We start from the raw sequence: 17707 nt of genomic DNA, 5'->3' as shown, positions 1-17707 counted from the left end.
ATAAAGGAGGTCAGTCTGGATAAAGGAGGTCAGTCTGGATAAAGGAGTTCAATCTGGATAAAGGAGTTCAATCTGGATAAAGGAGGTCAAACTGGATAAAGGAGTTCAGTCTGGATAAAGGAGTTCAGTCTGGATAAAGGAGGTCAATCTGGATAAAGGAGGTCAGTCTGGATAAAGGAGGTCAGTCTGGATAAAGGAGTTCAATCTGGATAAAGAAGATCAGTCTGGATAAAGGAGTTCTGCCTGGATAAAGGAGTTCAAGGTGGATAAAGATGTTCAATCTGGATAAAGGAGTTCGGTCTGGATAAAGGACATTCTGAGCATCTACTCTAAAACTTTCGTATGAATCCAGTTATTTGGGAACAGTGTTCACCAGTCATAGGCAGTGAGATCTTTGAACGTTTAAAGAGTTGGAGCAGAAATGTGGGTCAATAGTCAGGATCTCTCTGACAGTTTAACGTGAACTTCATCCTCACTAAACAACATGGCTGTTGTGCTCATTCCTGGTGGCTGTTTTTCCGTGGTATTACACTTGGATTTTCTGGAGACTTAGACCAGTGCGTACATGGGGAAACTTGCAATTCCACAGCTGTTTTTCCTGCCCCTGGCCATTAGAATGTAGCCAGATTGGCCCCAATTTTGTCCCCAACTGGAATAAAATGAAAAAAAGAACTAAATGAAGAATGTAAGAATGTAAAATAACAATGCAACCTTTTGTATCATGGACTCGGGGTGGTCGTGATTTGGTGGTCGTGTTCGCCATGTGGGAGCTTCCTGTAATTGCTGCTAAATCATGCGCAAACTCAGAAATGCAAATCTCAACGGCGAGATTTTAGTTTCAGGATTTCCCTGCCCTCCCACTGGTGGCATAATCAGGTTCACGCCCTTCTGATATACATAACTTAACATAAATTATAATGTCACCATAGATTTGATGCTGTAGCCTCCACCCATGATGTATCCTCCCCCACCCCCAGCAGCATGTCGTCCATCAACGCGAATCACTACCTGGATTACAGCGGTTAAATTACGAGGAGAGATTACACAAATTAGGCCTGTTTTCACTAGAATTTAGAAGCTTAACGGGTGATCTGATCGAAGAATTTAAGATATTAACAGGGAAAGACAGGGTAGCTAAAGATAAACTCTTCCCAATGATTGGAGATTCTGGAACTGGAACTTAGTGCCAGATCGTTCAGGAGAGATTTTAGGAAGAACTTCATCAGGCAAAGGAACTCTCTCCCACAACAGAAGTTGAAACTAGATCAGTTGTTAATTTTGAATCTGAGATAGATGGATTCTGTTGAGCATCAATATTCAGGGATCTGGGCAAAAGGCAGGTATATGGAGTTCGGTCACAGATCAGCCATGATCTCATTAAATTGCATGGAAGGCTGCAGGGGCTGAATGGCCTACTCCTGTTCCTCTGTTCCTATGTTTTCAATTGCAAAAAAAAGCCATGATGACCACCCAGGGGGTGCGGAGGTGCCTTTAACCCCCCCCCCCCCCCTCCCCGAGGGTTGTGGGACATAATTAGGAATTGCCTGGCACCCTGCCAGGTGACACTCCAGGAGGAATGCCATGGGTACTGCCAGGCGGAACTGCCAGGTTGCACTGCCAGGTGGCACTGCCAGGGCAATTCCATGGGTACTGCCAGGGGGAACTGCCAATGGGCACTAGTGGGGCACTATCAGGGGGCAATGCTGGGGGTTACCGTCCTACATTGTGGGGCAGCTTCCCCTTCTCTATGTGGCTGGGGTGTCCCCTTCTGCATGCGGGGGTTGGGGGGTGTCCCCATTATCTGCCTGGGGGTGCCATGCCCGTGGGGGTGAAGGGCCTTAAATTTAACTTTGAGATTGGGAGCCTTTTAGAAATGGCACTGCCGGCGTGTTTAGGCCCCGTTCCTCTAGCTGGCTGTGTGACCATCACCAGCACTACAAAATTGCAGAGTGCTGTTAAATCAGGTCAGAAAAGGCGTCTGTGAAGCCAACGAGTTTCACACAGCTTTTCTCACCTGATCCAACACTGCAATTTTGGGAAGATTGCATTAAGGAATGGTTCCTTTCCAGCACAAATTTCCCCTTTTTGCAAATTTCCCACTTCCTGCTGTAATACTGCTGGAAACCCCTGGGTGAAACCATTACATTCAATTGCATCGAGCCCACAGCACATGAACAGGCCATTCGGCCCATCATGCCAATGCTGTATTTTTTATGCTCCACGCCCAGTTTACTTCATTGAACCATATCAGCCGAAACTTCCATTCTTTGCTCCCTCGTGTGCTTCCTAGCTTCCCCTTAAATGCGGCAGTGCTATTTACCTCAACCATTTTCTTTGATACCAAGTTCCACAGTCTCAATTCACTTGGGAAAAAATGGTTTCTCCGGAATTCCCCAATCTGGCACACCCTGGTGAGGGGTATGGGGGGAACAAGTTGGAAAAGTAACATGGGGGGATTGGAGAGGTGCCCAAGGTGGCACAGGATGCCTGAAGAGAAGGACACCCTGAGCCAGCAGTGTGGCCTCCACAGGTCAAACCCTGGCAGCAATGGCAGGAGGCCCTGAAGTTGCCATTAATTGTCCGTGGGATAGCGGGCCAGCCAACACTTGTCCCCATCACTGGTAAAATTCTGGCTGAGGTAGGGAGGTGACAGGCCACATTACCCAATTGTCCGCACAACTCTTTCCCCCTCCCGCCCGCACCAACCCAGCCAACGTACCTGTTTTTAACAATGTAGTACTTCATTCCTGACTGAACTCCATACCCTACCACTAGCACAGCATGGTTAAAGGTGTTAGTCCGGCAACTGGCATCATAATAAACACCTGGAAAATGAAACACACAATCATAACGACAGCAAGAATTCAATCAAAACTCTCCTTGTTCCGCACCGTAACCAATCACTATTTGTTGATGTATTATTTGCCGATGTACTCTGCGATTATTCTTTTTGTCTACTGTGCATGTACTGTGTACGTTCCCTTGGCCACGGAAAAATACATTTCAGTGTACTTCGATACATGTGACAATAAATCAATCAATCAATTAATCAATGAAAGAGTGATCTAATTGATGTGTTTAAGATTCTCCCCATATCTGCGTGGGTTCCCTCTGGGTGCTCTGGTTTCTTCCCATATTCCATAGATATGCAGGTTAGGTGGATTGGCCATGCTCAATTGTCCCTTAGTGACCAAAAATGCGCAGATTGGGTTGTATGGATGGGGTGAGCAGGGGAGTGGGCCTGGGTGGAGTGCTCTTTCGGCGAGTCGGTGCAGACTCGATGGGCTGAAGGAATTCTATGATACTCCAAGGGTACTTCTCTCTTGAAAATAAATGGATGGAGAGGAACTTCATACATAAAGATATCAAGTTGCAAAGAGTGTTCTTCAGTGTAAAACCTTGAGAGTAGGATAAAGGGCAAAGGTTTAAACTTTAACGGAATGAATGACAGGTTTAGGCAGATGGCAAAATGTCTTCCAAGCATGAACAAGTTCCCAGGTAAGGGGGAGAAAGCAAATTCCTCAGGACTGGAGACTGGGAACAGCATTATTACGAATTCACATGCATGAATTGGATTCAGAAACTCACTGTAGATGACACCTTCTGGAATCAGAGCTGGTCACACAGAAGTTCCAGAATGATTTCAAAATAAAATGTAACTGGCGGATGTATGGCAGGTTAAATTTAACATAAACAGATATAAAGTTCTGCACATGGGTAGGGAAAATAAGAAAGATGATTCCTCTATGAATTGTGTTGAAATGGCTGCCAGTGAAGTTGAAAGTGACCTCGAGATCTTAACCCTACAATGCAGCAGTCAACACAGCCAAATGGAATTGTGCACGAGACAGAAGAAAAATACAGGTCAGGGGCGGCGCCGACTTTTTGGTCGGAAGACTAGACACATGGTCCGGACATAGCCTCAAAACCGGAGAATCCAGCCCTAAGTGTTGATGCCAACGGAGAATTTGTGGACTTTCACGGCAGCAAAACTGGCGCGCACTTGGACCGATTCTGCTACTGTTAAGGGGCTAGCACCAGTGCCACGTAGAACTCAATCGATTGGAATGAGAAACGGTGCCAGATTCGCCGGTTCCGAGATTGACATTCAGGAGGCTGACAAGCTGCAGCCACATATACACACTGCACTCCCCACACACACACCATCCCAGCCAACAAGATGGCAGCAAGGAGAGTAGCTCTGAGGTTTACCAATGTTGAGCTGGAGACATTCCTGGACATGGTGGAAGAGAGGCAGATGACCCTGTACCTCAGCCCGGGAAGGAAGCTGCCAGCTGCCGCCGTTCGCCTTGCCTGGGCGCAGGTGGCAGAGGCCATCAGCACAGTGGGCAACACTGTTTGGACCAGCCAGCAATGCCATAACAAACAGCATGACCTCCTCAGGGAGGCCAGGGTGAGTAGGCAGCATTGTGCCCCTGGCACTAACCCAGAACCCCCCCCCACAAGGGTGGTCAAATCCCCACCCAGCATCCATACCTGCTGCCATGCCCAAGCCACCAGCCATCCACCCACTGGGTGGTATGCGTCGCACTGTCATAGATTCCATAGAATTTACAGTGCAGAAGGAAGCCATTCGGCCCATCGAGTCTGCGCCGGCTCTTGGAAAGAGCACCCTACCCAGCCCCACACCTCCACCCTAGCCCCATAACCCAGTAACCCCACCCAATACTAAGGGCAATTTAGCATGGCCAATCCACCTAACCCGCACATCTTTGGACTGTGGGAGGGAACTGGAGCACCCGGAGGAAAGCCACGCACACACGGGGAGGCAGTCCACAGACAGTGACCCAAGCCAGGAATCGAACCCGGGACCCTGGAGATGTGAAGCAATTGTGCAAACCACTATGCAACCTTGCTGCCCGTGGTGTCTAAAGCTGTCATTTGCTGTTTGCAACCCCCCCCCCCCCCCCCCCCCCCCCCCCGGCCCAGGGAGGAGGCTGCGCACAACTGCCAGGAGCGGAAGAAGACAGGAGGCAGACCGCCGGACCTGCAGCCCCTCACCTTGGCAGAGCAGAGGGCCCTGGATGTGAACATAAGACCATAATGTCATAATATACACCAGTATATCATGGGGCAGACACACACTGATGGACACACACAGGGACCAATCAACATTTACAAACACCGCAGCCAATCACCAGTTAGAATACACACACTATAAAGGCAGAGGGCACCATGGTTCCCGCTCATTCTTGGTGCTGCCTCTCAGTGTAACAAGAACTCATCCAGCCCAGCACAGACTCACACCATGTGCTGAGAGAATCAACTGGTTCGGACAAGGCTTAGGTCTCTAGTTTAAGTTACCATCATTTAGGACTGAGATGTGGAGAAATTACTTCACTCAAAGGATTGTGAATCTTTGGAATTCTCTACCCCAGAGAGCTGTGAATTTGGGTTGGGTGGGAAGGCAGTGGCATTGTTGCCCCAGGAATGCCAATCGTACTGACCCCTTCATCCAATGGTTTTACCTTTGCCGATCAGGGGCTCAATCAAATGAAGGTAATTACCCACTATGGTGACTTAAAAGCAAAAGATTTTTCACTTCCATTTTTTGTCTCATAATGTCCTCCGGCTCCATCTACTGGCCTGAGCATGTGCCATTTAAAACTCTGGCAACGTCATATTGGTGTCAGAGTTTGGATGAAATTTCCTTCCCACTCCTAGCCTTGATGCTTGAGATTCTCCAGTACCTTGTCCTGGCACAATAAGAGTCTGGGGTGATTTTGAGTTGAGGCCAACTCTAAATCAAGGTCGCAGGAGGAATGGAGTCCTCACCTGAGCTGTAAAACTGCCAAGATGCCAGTCCTGCATCAATCACTACAGCTATGGGTCCAATTTCAGCCACTGCTCTTGTCAAAGCTTCTTCATCCCCATATGGAAGTATTTTATAGCTCGAGACAGAAGCCACACTCTCAGATATATTATATTTGCAAGATTTACCGTCCTGTGTGAAAGGAAAACAGGCAGGAAGTTATAGGCACCAAATTAACATCTTTACTGAGTCTTTGTGGTTACTGAGGTTCAGAGGGTACCACACATCTCCACGGCAGAATGTTGTGGGCTCAAGCCCCACTCCAGAGACATGACACAAAGTCTAGGCTGATGCTTCCAGGAGGGCAGCACTGTCAGAGGTGCTATCTTCTGGATGACATATTAAACTGAGGCCTTGTTGGTTCTCTCAGGTGAATGCAAAAGATGCTAAAGAGTGACTGGGAGTCTCACTGCACCACATAGTCCCAGGAACGCTCAAAATACTTCACAGTCAAATGTCATCGCTTCTGTAATGTGAGAAACACAGCATCTAACATGCATACAGCAAGCTGCCAATACATGGCGACTATGCCAAGTAGATCTGCTAATAATCCATGGGTCCATGGTTAAATACTGACCAGATATGAGTAAGAACACATTCTCTGCATCAATATCCCACCAAGGGATCTTTTATGTTCACCCAATGGGTGGCCTCAGTTTAAATTTCTGTAAAGGTAGTTCCTTCAACAGTGCAGCACTCCCCCAGTAGATTACTGAAGTGTCACCCTAGATTCTAAGCTCAACCTTCTGGAATGGGACTTGAACTTCCAACGTTTTGACTCAGAGGTGACCATACGACCCAACTGCGGCTCAGCCAACACAACAGAAGACCAATGTGGGATCCCTTTGTTCCATTGTGCAGTATGAATTTTTAAATTCCCCACAGCAATTGATTGCATTAATATATTTATCACCCAGACAAGCAGATTGTGCCTCAATTAAACACTTCCAAAAGATAGCACTCCTAACGGTGAAGCAGGCTGCTACTGCCAGCTACATCTTTAAGTCCTTGAATGGTCCATGAATCCAGATCTTTCTGATCCTCTGCTGGGGTTTCTATCAACTCAACAAGCTGACTAACATTGCACTGCTGTTCATGGGATCCTGCTGTGCTCCAAAGGTTGGCTTTATTTATCTGTGTGCCAGATGCTGTAAATCATTGTCCTCGAGATATTTCTCAGAAGGAACTATAAAAATGCACTTAGTTAGATCTTATCTATTTGAATGTCTAATTGGTTACACCTTTATTTCAATGGGAAGTTCAATGCACTATGCTTAACCAAGAAAAGGTTGGTGAGTTTTGTTTTAATCAATTGGTGGAGTTTTATGAAACAGATATACACATCTGAATTCATTTTAAACATGGGTCATTGGTGAAATACAAAATACAAAAGTACCTTTGCAGTGTAGGCATAGGTAGACTCTGCTTCAATCCCTCCATTCTCATGGATATAGTCAAAGGCACTCGATGACCAACCTCCATTGCAACCAAAGGTCCCATAACTCCTCGAACAGTCAATGAGGTTCTGTTCACTCAAGGGGATGAGCTTGCCCGTCTTCTTAAACACCTGCCCTTCCAACACCCCGGTTGCACTGAATGCCCAGCAGCTGTTGCACCTCCCCTGATGAGGAAGATTATAAGTTTCAGTTCACAGCTGGACCTGAGCACCTAATCCAGGCTGACATTGCAGGTCAGCTCTGACAGAGAATTTGATATTCACAAATGCCACCTTTCAGATGAGACATTAGACTAATGCCTTACAAATGAACCATAGAAATCTCCAGCAAAACCTGATGAAGAGCAGGGATTAAAAGAACAATAGACGTGTGGAGAAATGAAATGAGGCCATTTTGTCCATCATCTCTGGGCGAACTCTTTTTTAGAGAAATCCTATTGCCCCGCTGTTTCTCTTCATCCCTGTTACTCCCGCTACTTCAAATAATTATCCAGTTTCCCTTTGTGGTTGTGAATGTCTTTCCTATTTATTTCCTTTGTTCCCATTTCTTTTATTGATTATCTTGGTCCCAGGACCCATAATTGGGATGTGCCTTGAAGCGGAAGACTCCAATTTGAAACAGTTTGATAAGTATTGATTTATTCATAGTTTTAAGTGCTAATTGAATGTATGTAGCAGAGAGGCAAAAATTATTATAAAGTGTCTTGACTGTGAGAATCTAGCCATTGTTTCACATAATGAATTAGACTGTGAGAATCCAGGCATTGTTTCACATAATGAACTAGACTGTGAGAATCAAGACATTGTTTCACATAATGAATTAGACTGTGAGAATCCAGACATTGTCTCACATAATGAATTAGACTGTGAGAATCCAGACATTGTTTCACATAATGAATTAGACTGTGAAAATCCAGACATTGTTTCAGTCAATGTTTCACATGATGAATCAGCCATTGTATTCCAGTGATTTAGCAATAAGAATGTATCAACTAATCAGTTACAGCAAGGTGTCTGGCTGAGCTGTGACATAAGAAAAATATCCAGTAATTTTCCTAAGACAGCACACGCAGGTGTTGAACTAGCCTTGATGGGCACCAGTCAATCTTAAGTAATGCCCAATGTTTGATTGATAAATCATCCTCTAAGTAACAGACATCCATTTGAACAAACCAGGAGGTCTCAGCTGAGAAGTAGAATCCAATGAGAGTAAATGAGGGATTAAACCAGAGATAAGAATTCCCTTAAAAGTGGGACCTTGTGGTTGAGGTCTTGTGCCTGAATTCCTGCATTCCTGATTTCTTGAGTCATCTATCTGTTTGTGTTTTAAGTGATTTATTTTGCTTTTAGTTTTTATGCTTTTTGCCATTAGTTCAACCCCTTTATGTATTGTTTGATATTTCATTTCTACAGTTTTGATTCAGTTCTTAGCCAATTGTATTCAAGTGAACAATTAGCAATAAAATCATATTTTGATACCTTACTTTTTGCCATGAGTTTGACTCTTTTATGTATTATTTGATAATTCATTTCTAAAGTTTTGATTCAGTTCTTAACCAAGTGTATTCAAGTGAATAATTAACAATAAACTCATATTTTGATACCTTTAATAAACTGGATTATTGACTCTAATTAGAAGGTGAACAAAGAGCCCCAGCACAGTTCTTGCCAGAACCCTCTGTTTCCAGGTTTTGAATTTGGGAGAGGAAAAGCCAGACTCTTCAGCACCAGGGGATCTTAGGAATCAGTTTTGGAGGAAGTAATTTCGCTTGGTTAACTAGCAACTGTTGGGTTGGCCAGGAATAGTGTTCTGTCTGTCAATGGTCAGTGATTGGTTCCTGCATGATGTCTTCTGAGAGAACTTTGCAGAAGTGTTTAAATATTGGAAGTGAAAGAAACTCTCTCTCTCTTTGTCTCTCTCCCTACTTGCTCAAGTGAAAGAACTTCACTATTGATCTGAAAGCAGTGAGTGCCTGGCACATCCATTGCTGTCAACCTGAAATGATGCTGAATCTGCAGAGAAAGTAGACAACCTTGCCAGAGAAAACCATCTCAAGTCTAAAAGGAAGTAGTACAAAAATGAAAGCCTAAACTTCAAAAAGACATTGATTGCAAATCATTCTAGTTCCTAATCCTTTTAATTTTATTAATATTTTCTTTTCCTTTCCACCACACTTTCCCCTCTGTGTTGTTTGTCTGTGTGTGTGTGTGTATGCGTGTGTATGCGTGTGTGTATATATAGAGTGAAGCAAGTTAGGAAGGGGGGTTAGGAAAGGGGGAATAGATAGTCAGTTACAGTTTCTGTCCATTTAATTATATTACTGTAAGTAATAAAAGGTTACTTGGGTTTTAAAGTTACAAAAGTGGTGACTGTCGTTCATTGGGCTCAACCAAGGACCTTAGATATTCTAAATAAAATCTAATTTCACCTGTGTTGTGACTCCGGGTCAAGTGGGGCTGGAATTTACCACGCACTAGTCCAGGGTGCCGTGACAGGGCTGGTTTAGCACAGGGCTAAATTGCTGGCTTTGAAAGCAGACCAAGGCAGGTCAGCAGCACAGTTCAATTCCCGTAACAGCCTCCCCGAACAGGCGCTGGAATGTGGCAACTAGGAGCTTTTCACAGTAACTTCATTTGAAGCCTACTTGTGACAATAAGTTACTGAGGCTGTTTAGCACAGGGCTAAAGAGCTGGCTTTGAATGCAGACCAAGGGAGGCCAGAGCACGGTTCAATTCCCATAACAGCCTCCCAAACAGGTGCCGGAATGTGACGACTAGGGGCTTTTCACAGTAACTTCACTTGAAGACTACTTGTGACAATAAGCGATTTTCATTTTTCATTTCACATAGTGTTTGTCTTCTTTATGGGGCCATGTGCTGAGAGGGTCATGTGATCCGGTAACCAATCAGGGACCAAGGTAGGCGATCACCTGAGCAAGCGCAGGTTTCTGTATCAGTTCTATCCTGGGAATTGACTTGCATCTACGAGGCTGAAAAACTCTACATTATATTTATATGTAAATAAACTATGCAGTTATTTACCTAGCTGGTGAATATGAAATATTACACCCTTAGAAGATGAAATGGTCTCTCCCAAAACTACACCCACACCAACATCAACAACAACTTGTATTATATAGCACCTTCACCAGGGTAAACTGTTTCAAGGTGCTTCACAGGAATATTTTCAAACAAATTTGACACTGAGTTATCAGGAGGGCAGATGACCAAGCAATTGACTAAGGCGATGGGTTTTACATCTTTAATCATGCTTTTTTTGTCCCAGATTTTGTCAGTTTCTTATGCTGTAAGTGATCTCACTGGAGGCTTAGTTAATGGAAGAAAAAGAGGAAGAGAGGTGGAAAGGTTTAGGGAGAGTTTAGGGTCTTGCACTTGAAGGCATTGCAATTAAAATAGGCAATGCTCAAGAGGCTCAGCGTTCAAGGAGTGAAGTTATCGGGGCTGTTATTCGGGCTGGAGGTGATTATAGAGACAGGGCAGGGGAGAGAAGGTGGCGGGGTGGGGGGGAGAGGGAAGTGTGAGGGTAGCTGGTGGTAAAGACCATGGAGAGATTTAACAACAAAGGTGAGAATTTTACAATCAAGATGTTGCTTAACGAGGAGTCAATGTAGGTTTCTGAGCAAAGAGGTGTTGGGTGAAGACCATTTGTTGTGAGTTAGGACATGGATAGCAGAGTTCAGGGACGGGATTCTCTGACCCCCCGCCGGGTCGGAGGTTGCCCTTGTGTGTACACAGGGCAATATGTTAGAACATATGTTAGAGTAGTCAACCCCAGAGTAGCAAAGCCATGGCTGAGGAGTTCAGTAGCAGTTGAGCTGAGATAGGGGTAGAGTCGGGTAATGTTATGAAGATGGAAATAAAATGTTTTAGTGATGACCTGGATATGTGTTCAATAGCTCATCTTGGGGTCAGGCGGTTGCATGGAGATGGATGGAACGGGTGGCTAGGGAACGGCGTTTGTGTCAGGGACTGAAGACATTTTGTTGGATTCTCCATTGGTGAGATCCTCCGCTTTGCCAACCCCACTGGCCGGCTGCCAGGGCAGAGAATCTCGCTCCTGACGGGGGAGCGCCACACCAGAAAACAGGTGTGGCAGGATGGAGAATCCTGCCCATTAGCTTTGGTCTTCCCAATGTACTCAATGTCCCAATCCTTGCGATGTTCAAATGTCTTCTAATCTCTCTCTTTGTGCAGGGTCTGAAATCCACTCCAACCAATCCTGAGGAGATCATAAATCAGGGTCAGGCGATCTGGCTCAGAATTTTGGGTTGAGATCCAGCAGGATGCTCCAGTCCAGTGGGTGTGGGTGCTCACCCCTCCCCCACCTCACATTGTATTGGTTATGGGAGCCCATAAAACCCTCCCATTGTGCAAGACTCAACACCATCCTGGGTACAGAAGCGATGGAAAGGGTGTTCAGCTTGGGGCCTGTCAGACAGTGAATCACACTCTGTAGCCTTCCACTGCTTCATCCTACTCTCTGAGGAGTGAGTGCAAGGAGAGGAAAATAACAACAACTGACTCTCCAACTGAAGTAATCATCGGATAGCGGGCCTGGGGTTGGCGGTGCACTGTCAAAATTGCCTTGAGAGGTAGAGTTAGTATCTAGCTCTCACAGATCAATCCATATGCAACCTGAACGAGATATTAGTGTTTGTTGAACCTAGTTAATGGTTCTGCTTTTAGATGAAAAAGGCCGCAAATTTCTGAACAAAATAAATGCGTACTGAGGTAATTAATAAAACTTAGTCAACCTTTTGATGGGGGCAGTGGAAAAGGGAGTGAGAATGACAGTTGATTGGTGCAAAGCAGCTCATGACTTCCTAATACATCAGGTACTTTTATTTTGAACCATTATTACGATAAAAAGAACTTTATTTTCTATCACACTGACACATCGCACAGTGAGTTTCAATTTTTAAAGTTACTGATCCAAGCAAGGTCAGCATTTGTTACCCATCTGTTCTGCTGGAGAAGACATTGGTAGGCCTTCCTCTTGCACTGCAGTTCCAGTGATAAGGTTGGAATTCCTGTGGTTTTGTCCCAATGAGTTTGTATCCAGTGAAGAAAATTAATGTATATATAATTTCCATTAAACTTCAGAAATGATGAGGCTGTTGCTTAAGAAAATAGGCTACTCATTCCTCGAGAACAACATCCTTTAAACAGCAATAAGCTACTGTGTTGTCTTGATAGCGTTAATGACGATATGCTGCTCAGGGCACTGGGAATGCTCCAATAAGGACTGAGCCAAGCCATCATATAATGGCAGCACCATGAATCAGCAACCATGTACTGAAGCAATGGCAGAGAAGAATTGGTACCTGATACTTTGGTGGGGTAACGTATCCAGATGCACGCCAGTCTACACTCTCTGGAAGGTGATGGGTGTGTCGGGCCTTCATCCCCTCTCGTGTCTGGTTGTTCACTGACACTTCTTTCCTCTCATGTGTGTTGAATAATTGAGCAAACTCTTTTGGTGTCTGAAGGGATAGAAAGAAAGAATTTGATTTTACATGGGGCCTTTCACAGCCTCAGGACACCCATCAAAGCATTATCAGAATGTAGGAAATGTGGCAGCCAATCTGTACACAGCAAGCCCCCACAAACAGTAATGTGACAAATGACCATATAATCTGTTTTAATTATTGCTGGTTGAAAGATAAATATTGGCCAAGAGATCTCTGTTGCAATTTTATTACAGTAGTGCCAAACAAGAGCTTGAGGGAGAAGCCAAGGCTTTAGTTCAATATCTGGAGCAAAGGACAGACTCCATAAGGCCCTAAGAAATAGGAGCAGGAGTAGGTCATTCAGCTCTTAGAGTCTGCTCCCCCATTTAATAAGGTTATGTCTGATCAAATACTCACAATGACCACTTTCCTGCTTTCTCCTTGTAACCCTTAATTGCCCCACTGATTAAAGACTTATTGATCCCAGCCTTGAAAATATTCCAAGGACTCGCCCTCCACAGCTTTCTGGGGTGAAGAATTCCAAAGATTCACCGCTCTTTGAAAGAAGAAAGTCTTCCTCAAATCCATCTTAACGAGGACCTCCTTATTTTGCGACTATGCCCTCTGGTCCTCCACTCTCCCATGAGTGGAAACACCCTCCAAATATTAACTCTGTCTAAACCCCCTAAGAATCCTATATGTCTCAACTATGACTTCTCTGACAGTCGATTGTGCACTTAAACCTGCTCATGCCTCTCGTGTGAGACTTGACCCTGCAGCCTCCTGAGTAAGAGGTGAGAGCGATGACCAACTAAGCAATGAATGAAACATTTAAAATATTCAGGTCTGATCCCACATCACCCACTGCAATGATTGCAAGAATCATCTTGATCATGAAATAATGTGCAGAGAAGACTTAAGACTTAATTGAGTAAGAATGACAAACTGCAATGAGCCATGAAAACCTGCAGATTACAGAGTTTCATTTTGGCTTTTTAGCTTTCGATTAGTCCTTTGGGATTGTCCAATTAAGATTACATTATCTATTTATTTAAAATTAGGTACTTTTGTGAAGAAATGTTTATCTCTCCATCTGCTGTTGGCCTTCTTTACTTAAAGATCTTCCAGGCTGTGGCTAAGTGAAAGCAACCAAGAGGGTAAAGATTCAAATTGTTAAAGTTCAGCTGATTTATGCAAAGCAGAGCATTGACTTTCACAGAAGGCTATGTTGATAATTGCAAGAAGGTAACTGAACAACCACTTTACTTAACCTAGGAGAAATGCTGGTTTAATTAAACCCCAGTCACGGTGGAGCATATTGATACCAGATCCTATCGCGATTATTTTTTGTTTGAAATACCCGTTCTTAGGACGTAAGCAATGCTGGCAAGTCTAATGCCCATTGCTTGTTGTCCAGAGAACAATAATAGTCAATTATGTCACATGGAACTATAATAACCCTCACGGGTCCCATGGGGACATATCATTCGATCTCCCTATGGGACACGTAGAATACGAGCTCCCCCAGTGGTGAGCGGAGGCACAGCCAGCTGGGGCTCAGACGTTAGCCCTTTAAAAGGCAACCCGGACTGGGACCAGCATTTCCAGTAATTCCGATTGGCATCCAGAGAGCTTTGCAGCCAATCAATTACTTTTGAAGCCTTTACTTTATGTTTACAAATTAAATGTTGTTTAATTTCCCTTCTTGGGCCTCCTGAGCTTTTATAGGCACTGAGTGATATTAGGCTAGACCAGATAGAATTAAAAGATATGAACTGTACCTGCTGGGTTTTATAACAAAACCAGTATTCAGAGTCATTTTTTACCTGGTGCCTGGTAAAAGGACTAGGTTTTAGCAAATTCCATTTCCCAATTTGCCTATGTAAAATTTGAACTAGCATCCTCTGAGTCCAGTGCCATAGGTTACCATACTTACAGGAAATCACTCACCAAATCACCAAAACTGTTCATGACCATTATATAAGTCAAATTTCCTTGCTTGTCATTGTGCTCCTGAATTTTCTTCAGATTGTCCAGCCATATTCCTTTCCTGAGTCCCTCTATTTTCTGAACAGGGAAAAGCGAGAAATTATTGTGGAATGTTGTCAACATGGATGAGAGGTGCAAAGAATGGGAGACCTGCATTTCAATAGCGCCTCTCAAGGCCTCAGGGCGTCCAGAGAGCTTTGCAGCCAATCAATTACTTTTGAAGTGTGGCCATTTTCGTAACGTAGAAAAAGCAGCAGGAAATTTACAGAGCAATCTCCTATAAGCAGCATTGAGTTATATGTAGAGTTATATATTCCATTGTGGGTGACATGGCAGCACAGTGGTTAGCACTGTAGTTTCACAGCGCCAGGGACCCGGGTTCGATACCCGGCTTGGGTCACTGTGCAGAGTCTGCTCATTCTCCCCGCATCTGCGTGGGCCTCCTCCGGATGCTCCGGTTTCCTCTCACAAGTCCCGAAAGACGTGCTTGTCAGGTGAATTGGATGTTCTGAATTCTCCGCCGGAGTGTGGCAACAGGGGGATTTTCACAGTAACTACATTGCAGTGTTAATGTAAGCCAACTTGTGACAATAACAAAGATTATTATTATTATTATATTGGTTGAGGAGAAAATATTGGCCAGGACACCAGGGAGACTTTTACGGTTTTTCAAAATATTGCCGGGGGATCTTTCACACCCACCTTAGTGGGCAGATTGTACCTCAGTTTAATAATTTACCTGAAAAGCCCAGTGCCTCTGATAGTGCGGAGATCTTTCAATACTGCCAAGGGAAGTGTCAGCTCAGATTACATGTTCTAATCCTGGACTGACTCCTTAAATTAATCTCCTGATTTAGAGGTGAAAGAGCTACATGTGAGCTTCTGGACACACCACATCTCGCGCACAGGGCAACACGAATGTCCATAGCGGATGGCCTTGATGAATCCAGCAGGCTTACTTTGGTTGTTTAGATTCTGAACATTGGGTGCAATTCAATGGCCCCCTTTGTGTCTGACTTAGTATCAGGATGAGGCTGTTGAATCTCGCGACAGGCCCTCACACGAGATACGTGACGCTCAGAAAGTGTTGCGAGATTCAACAAAATCTTATGAGACGTCGCAATCTGGATCTTGCCCTCTCTGGGCGCCATCAGCACAATTTAATCAGCTGTAGGGCTCATTTCAATATGGATTCACCTGGTGCCTGGAACTCAATGGCCGGACCTGGGAGACCTCACCAGGGTGTCGTTCAGTACTGGTCCACACAAACAAGGACCATCCGTAATGGCACCTGGGGGGTTCTCCCAGGAGACCCCCAGGTGGTCAGGGGCAGAGCAGTGTGGCACCCTGGCTCTCCCTCTGGTACCCGGGATGTCAGGGTGACACTGTCGGTCTGGTGGGGCACTTCCAGGGTACCAGGCTGGCAGTGCCAGTCTGCCTGGGTGCTAGATTGGCACTGTCAGGGACCGGGTCTGGGGGGTACTTACCTGGTTGGGGGGGTGAGGGGGGGGCGAGGCCGAGGAGGGTTCCCAGGAGCTTTCCCAAGTTTTGGGGGTGATGGGGGAGCTCAAAACCGGGGAGGGGTCTGAAGGACGGGGGGGGGGGGGGGGGGGGGGGGGTAGATTGGGGCAGCTTTCTATAATAGTGCCCGAATCTGCAAGGAGCCTTTCCTGCTCTCAGGAAATCCTTCTAAGTACGGCCTCATTGGAGAGAATCTCCCCGAGGTCAAAAGAAAGCGGCAAAATGGCGTTGGCCAGTGAGATGTTTCTTGGTGCTGCAACACCCCGCTAAATGTGCCATTCAGCGGACCTTTCCTCAAGTTCGCTGAACAGCACGCTTAGTGAGGTGGTGCAGCACAAAGAAACATCGTGCTGTTCAACTGCACTTTTTTGCCATTTTTTTATCCTTGGGGAGATACTGAAGAGCAAGGGAATTCTGTCAGGTGTCCTGACCAATATTTCTTTCAGAACCAAGATCACCGATATGGATTATCTGGTTATTAGCAAATTACTGTTTGTGGGGCATATGTGGATTTGGCTGTTTCTCCTCCAATTCAACAGTCACAAACTTCTGAAGTTCTTAATTGGCCGTTGACTGTAAATGGATCTGGGATATGTTGAGGATGTAAAAGGTGCTTTAAAAAATGTCAGCTGCTACTCTCTAAGTATGTCAGTTGGCAAACCTCACAACTTACAACAACCATGCAAGCCTTCAATTTGAGGTAATAGGAGAGTTAGACAGAATCATAAAATGGTAACAGCTCAGAAGCAGACCATTCAGCCTGTCATGTCTTTGCTGCCCCTCAGAGCTACTCAGCTCATTTCCCCCAGCCCCAAACCCTTGCCTTTTTCTGCAGCCCTGCCATTCTTTTCTCTTCAGATAATTATCTGATTCAAGAAAAAATATATCCTGAATTGATTTTCTTCACATCTGCGATTTCTTACCTTACTGTTGTATTTTTTCCCAAGGATGGTCTTCCAGGTTTCCCAGTCCTGATTTGAACAGGGAGTTGTTGAGGAGGCACAAATTGTGATTAGAATACAGACCGCAAGCAGGTATAAGTGCATCATGAAGTATCTGGACGTTGACTTGACACAGTACAGACGTCCTTCAGGAACACTCTCTGAAATGAGAGGATGTAGTAGACAGGTTAGCTTCTAACCTTCCCTGTAATTTCCTAAACTTTCCTTTCCTTTCCTCTCAGTAGATTCCAAGGAAGTGGTAGATTGCAGGAGTTTTGCCAATGTGCAAACCTGGGTACTCACTGTTGTCAACGTCTTGGTAATAAAGCTTGAGGTGAGAAGAGACCAGTTGACTCTTTCCACGGACCACGCAGGAAATTCTCAATCATGCAGACATTCCACAGATTAAAAATGGGGGAGTAATTTATCTAGGGTCGGGAGCATCATGAACGTAGTGTTCACTGACCTCCAACTTGGCTGACCTGGAGTCAGCCCT

General features: G+C 45.0%; 1 protein-coding gene across 1 annotated transcript; it reads right to left on the bottom strand.

The window, feature by feature from the left end:
- Window positions 1-254: 254 nt before the first annotated feature.
- On the bottom strand, window positions 255-17316 carry LOC119953324 (procathepsin L-like). The gene is made up of 7 exons (XM_038777485.1): window positions 17194-17316; window positions 14711-14827; window positions 12635-12793; window positions 7230-7454; window positions 5797-5965; window positions 2720-2825; window positions 255-649 (listed from the first exon to the last, which is right to left on the bottom strand). Exons 1-7 carry the CDS (start codon window positions 17314-17316, stop codon window positions 550-552), a joined length of 999 nt encoding a protein of 332 aa, XP_038633413.1. The 3' UTR covers window positions 255-549.
- Window positions 17317-17707: the final 391 nt, after the last annotated feature.

Source organism: Scyliorhinus canicula, chromosome 18 (assembly GCF_902713615.1).
Source record: "Scyliorhinus canicula chromosome 18, sScyCan1.1, whole genome shotgun sequence".
Classification (NCBI taxonomy): Eukaryota; Metazoa; Chordata; class Chondrichthyes; order Carcharhiniformes; family Scyliorhinidae; genus Scyliorhinus; species Scyliorhinus canicula.
This window is presented reverse-complemented; position numbering and strand designations above follow the sequence as displayed.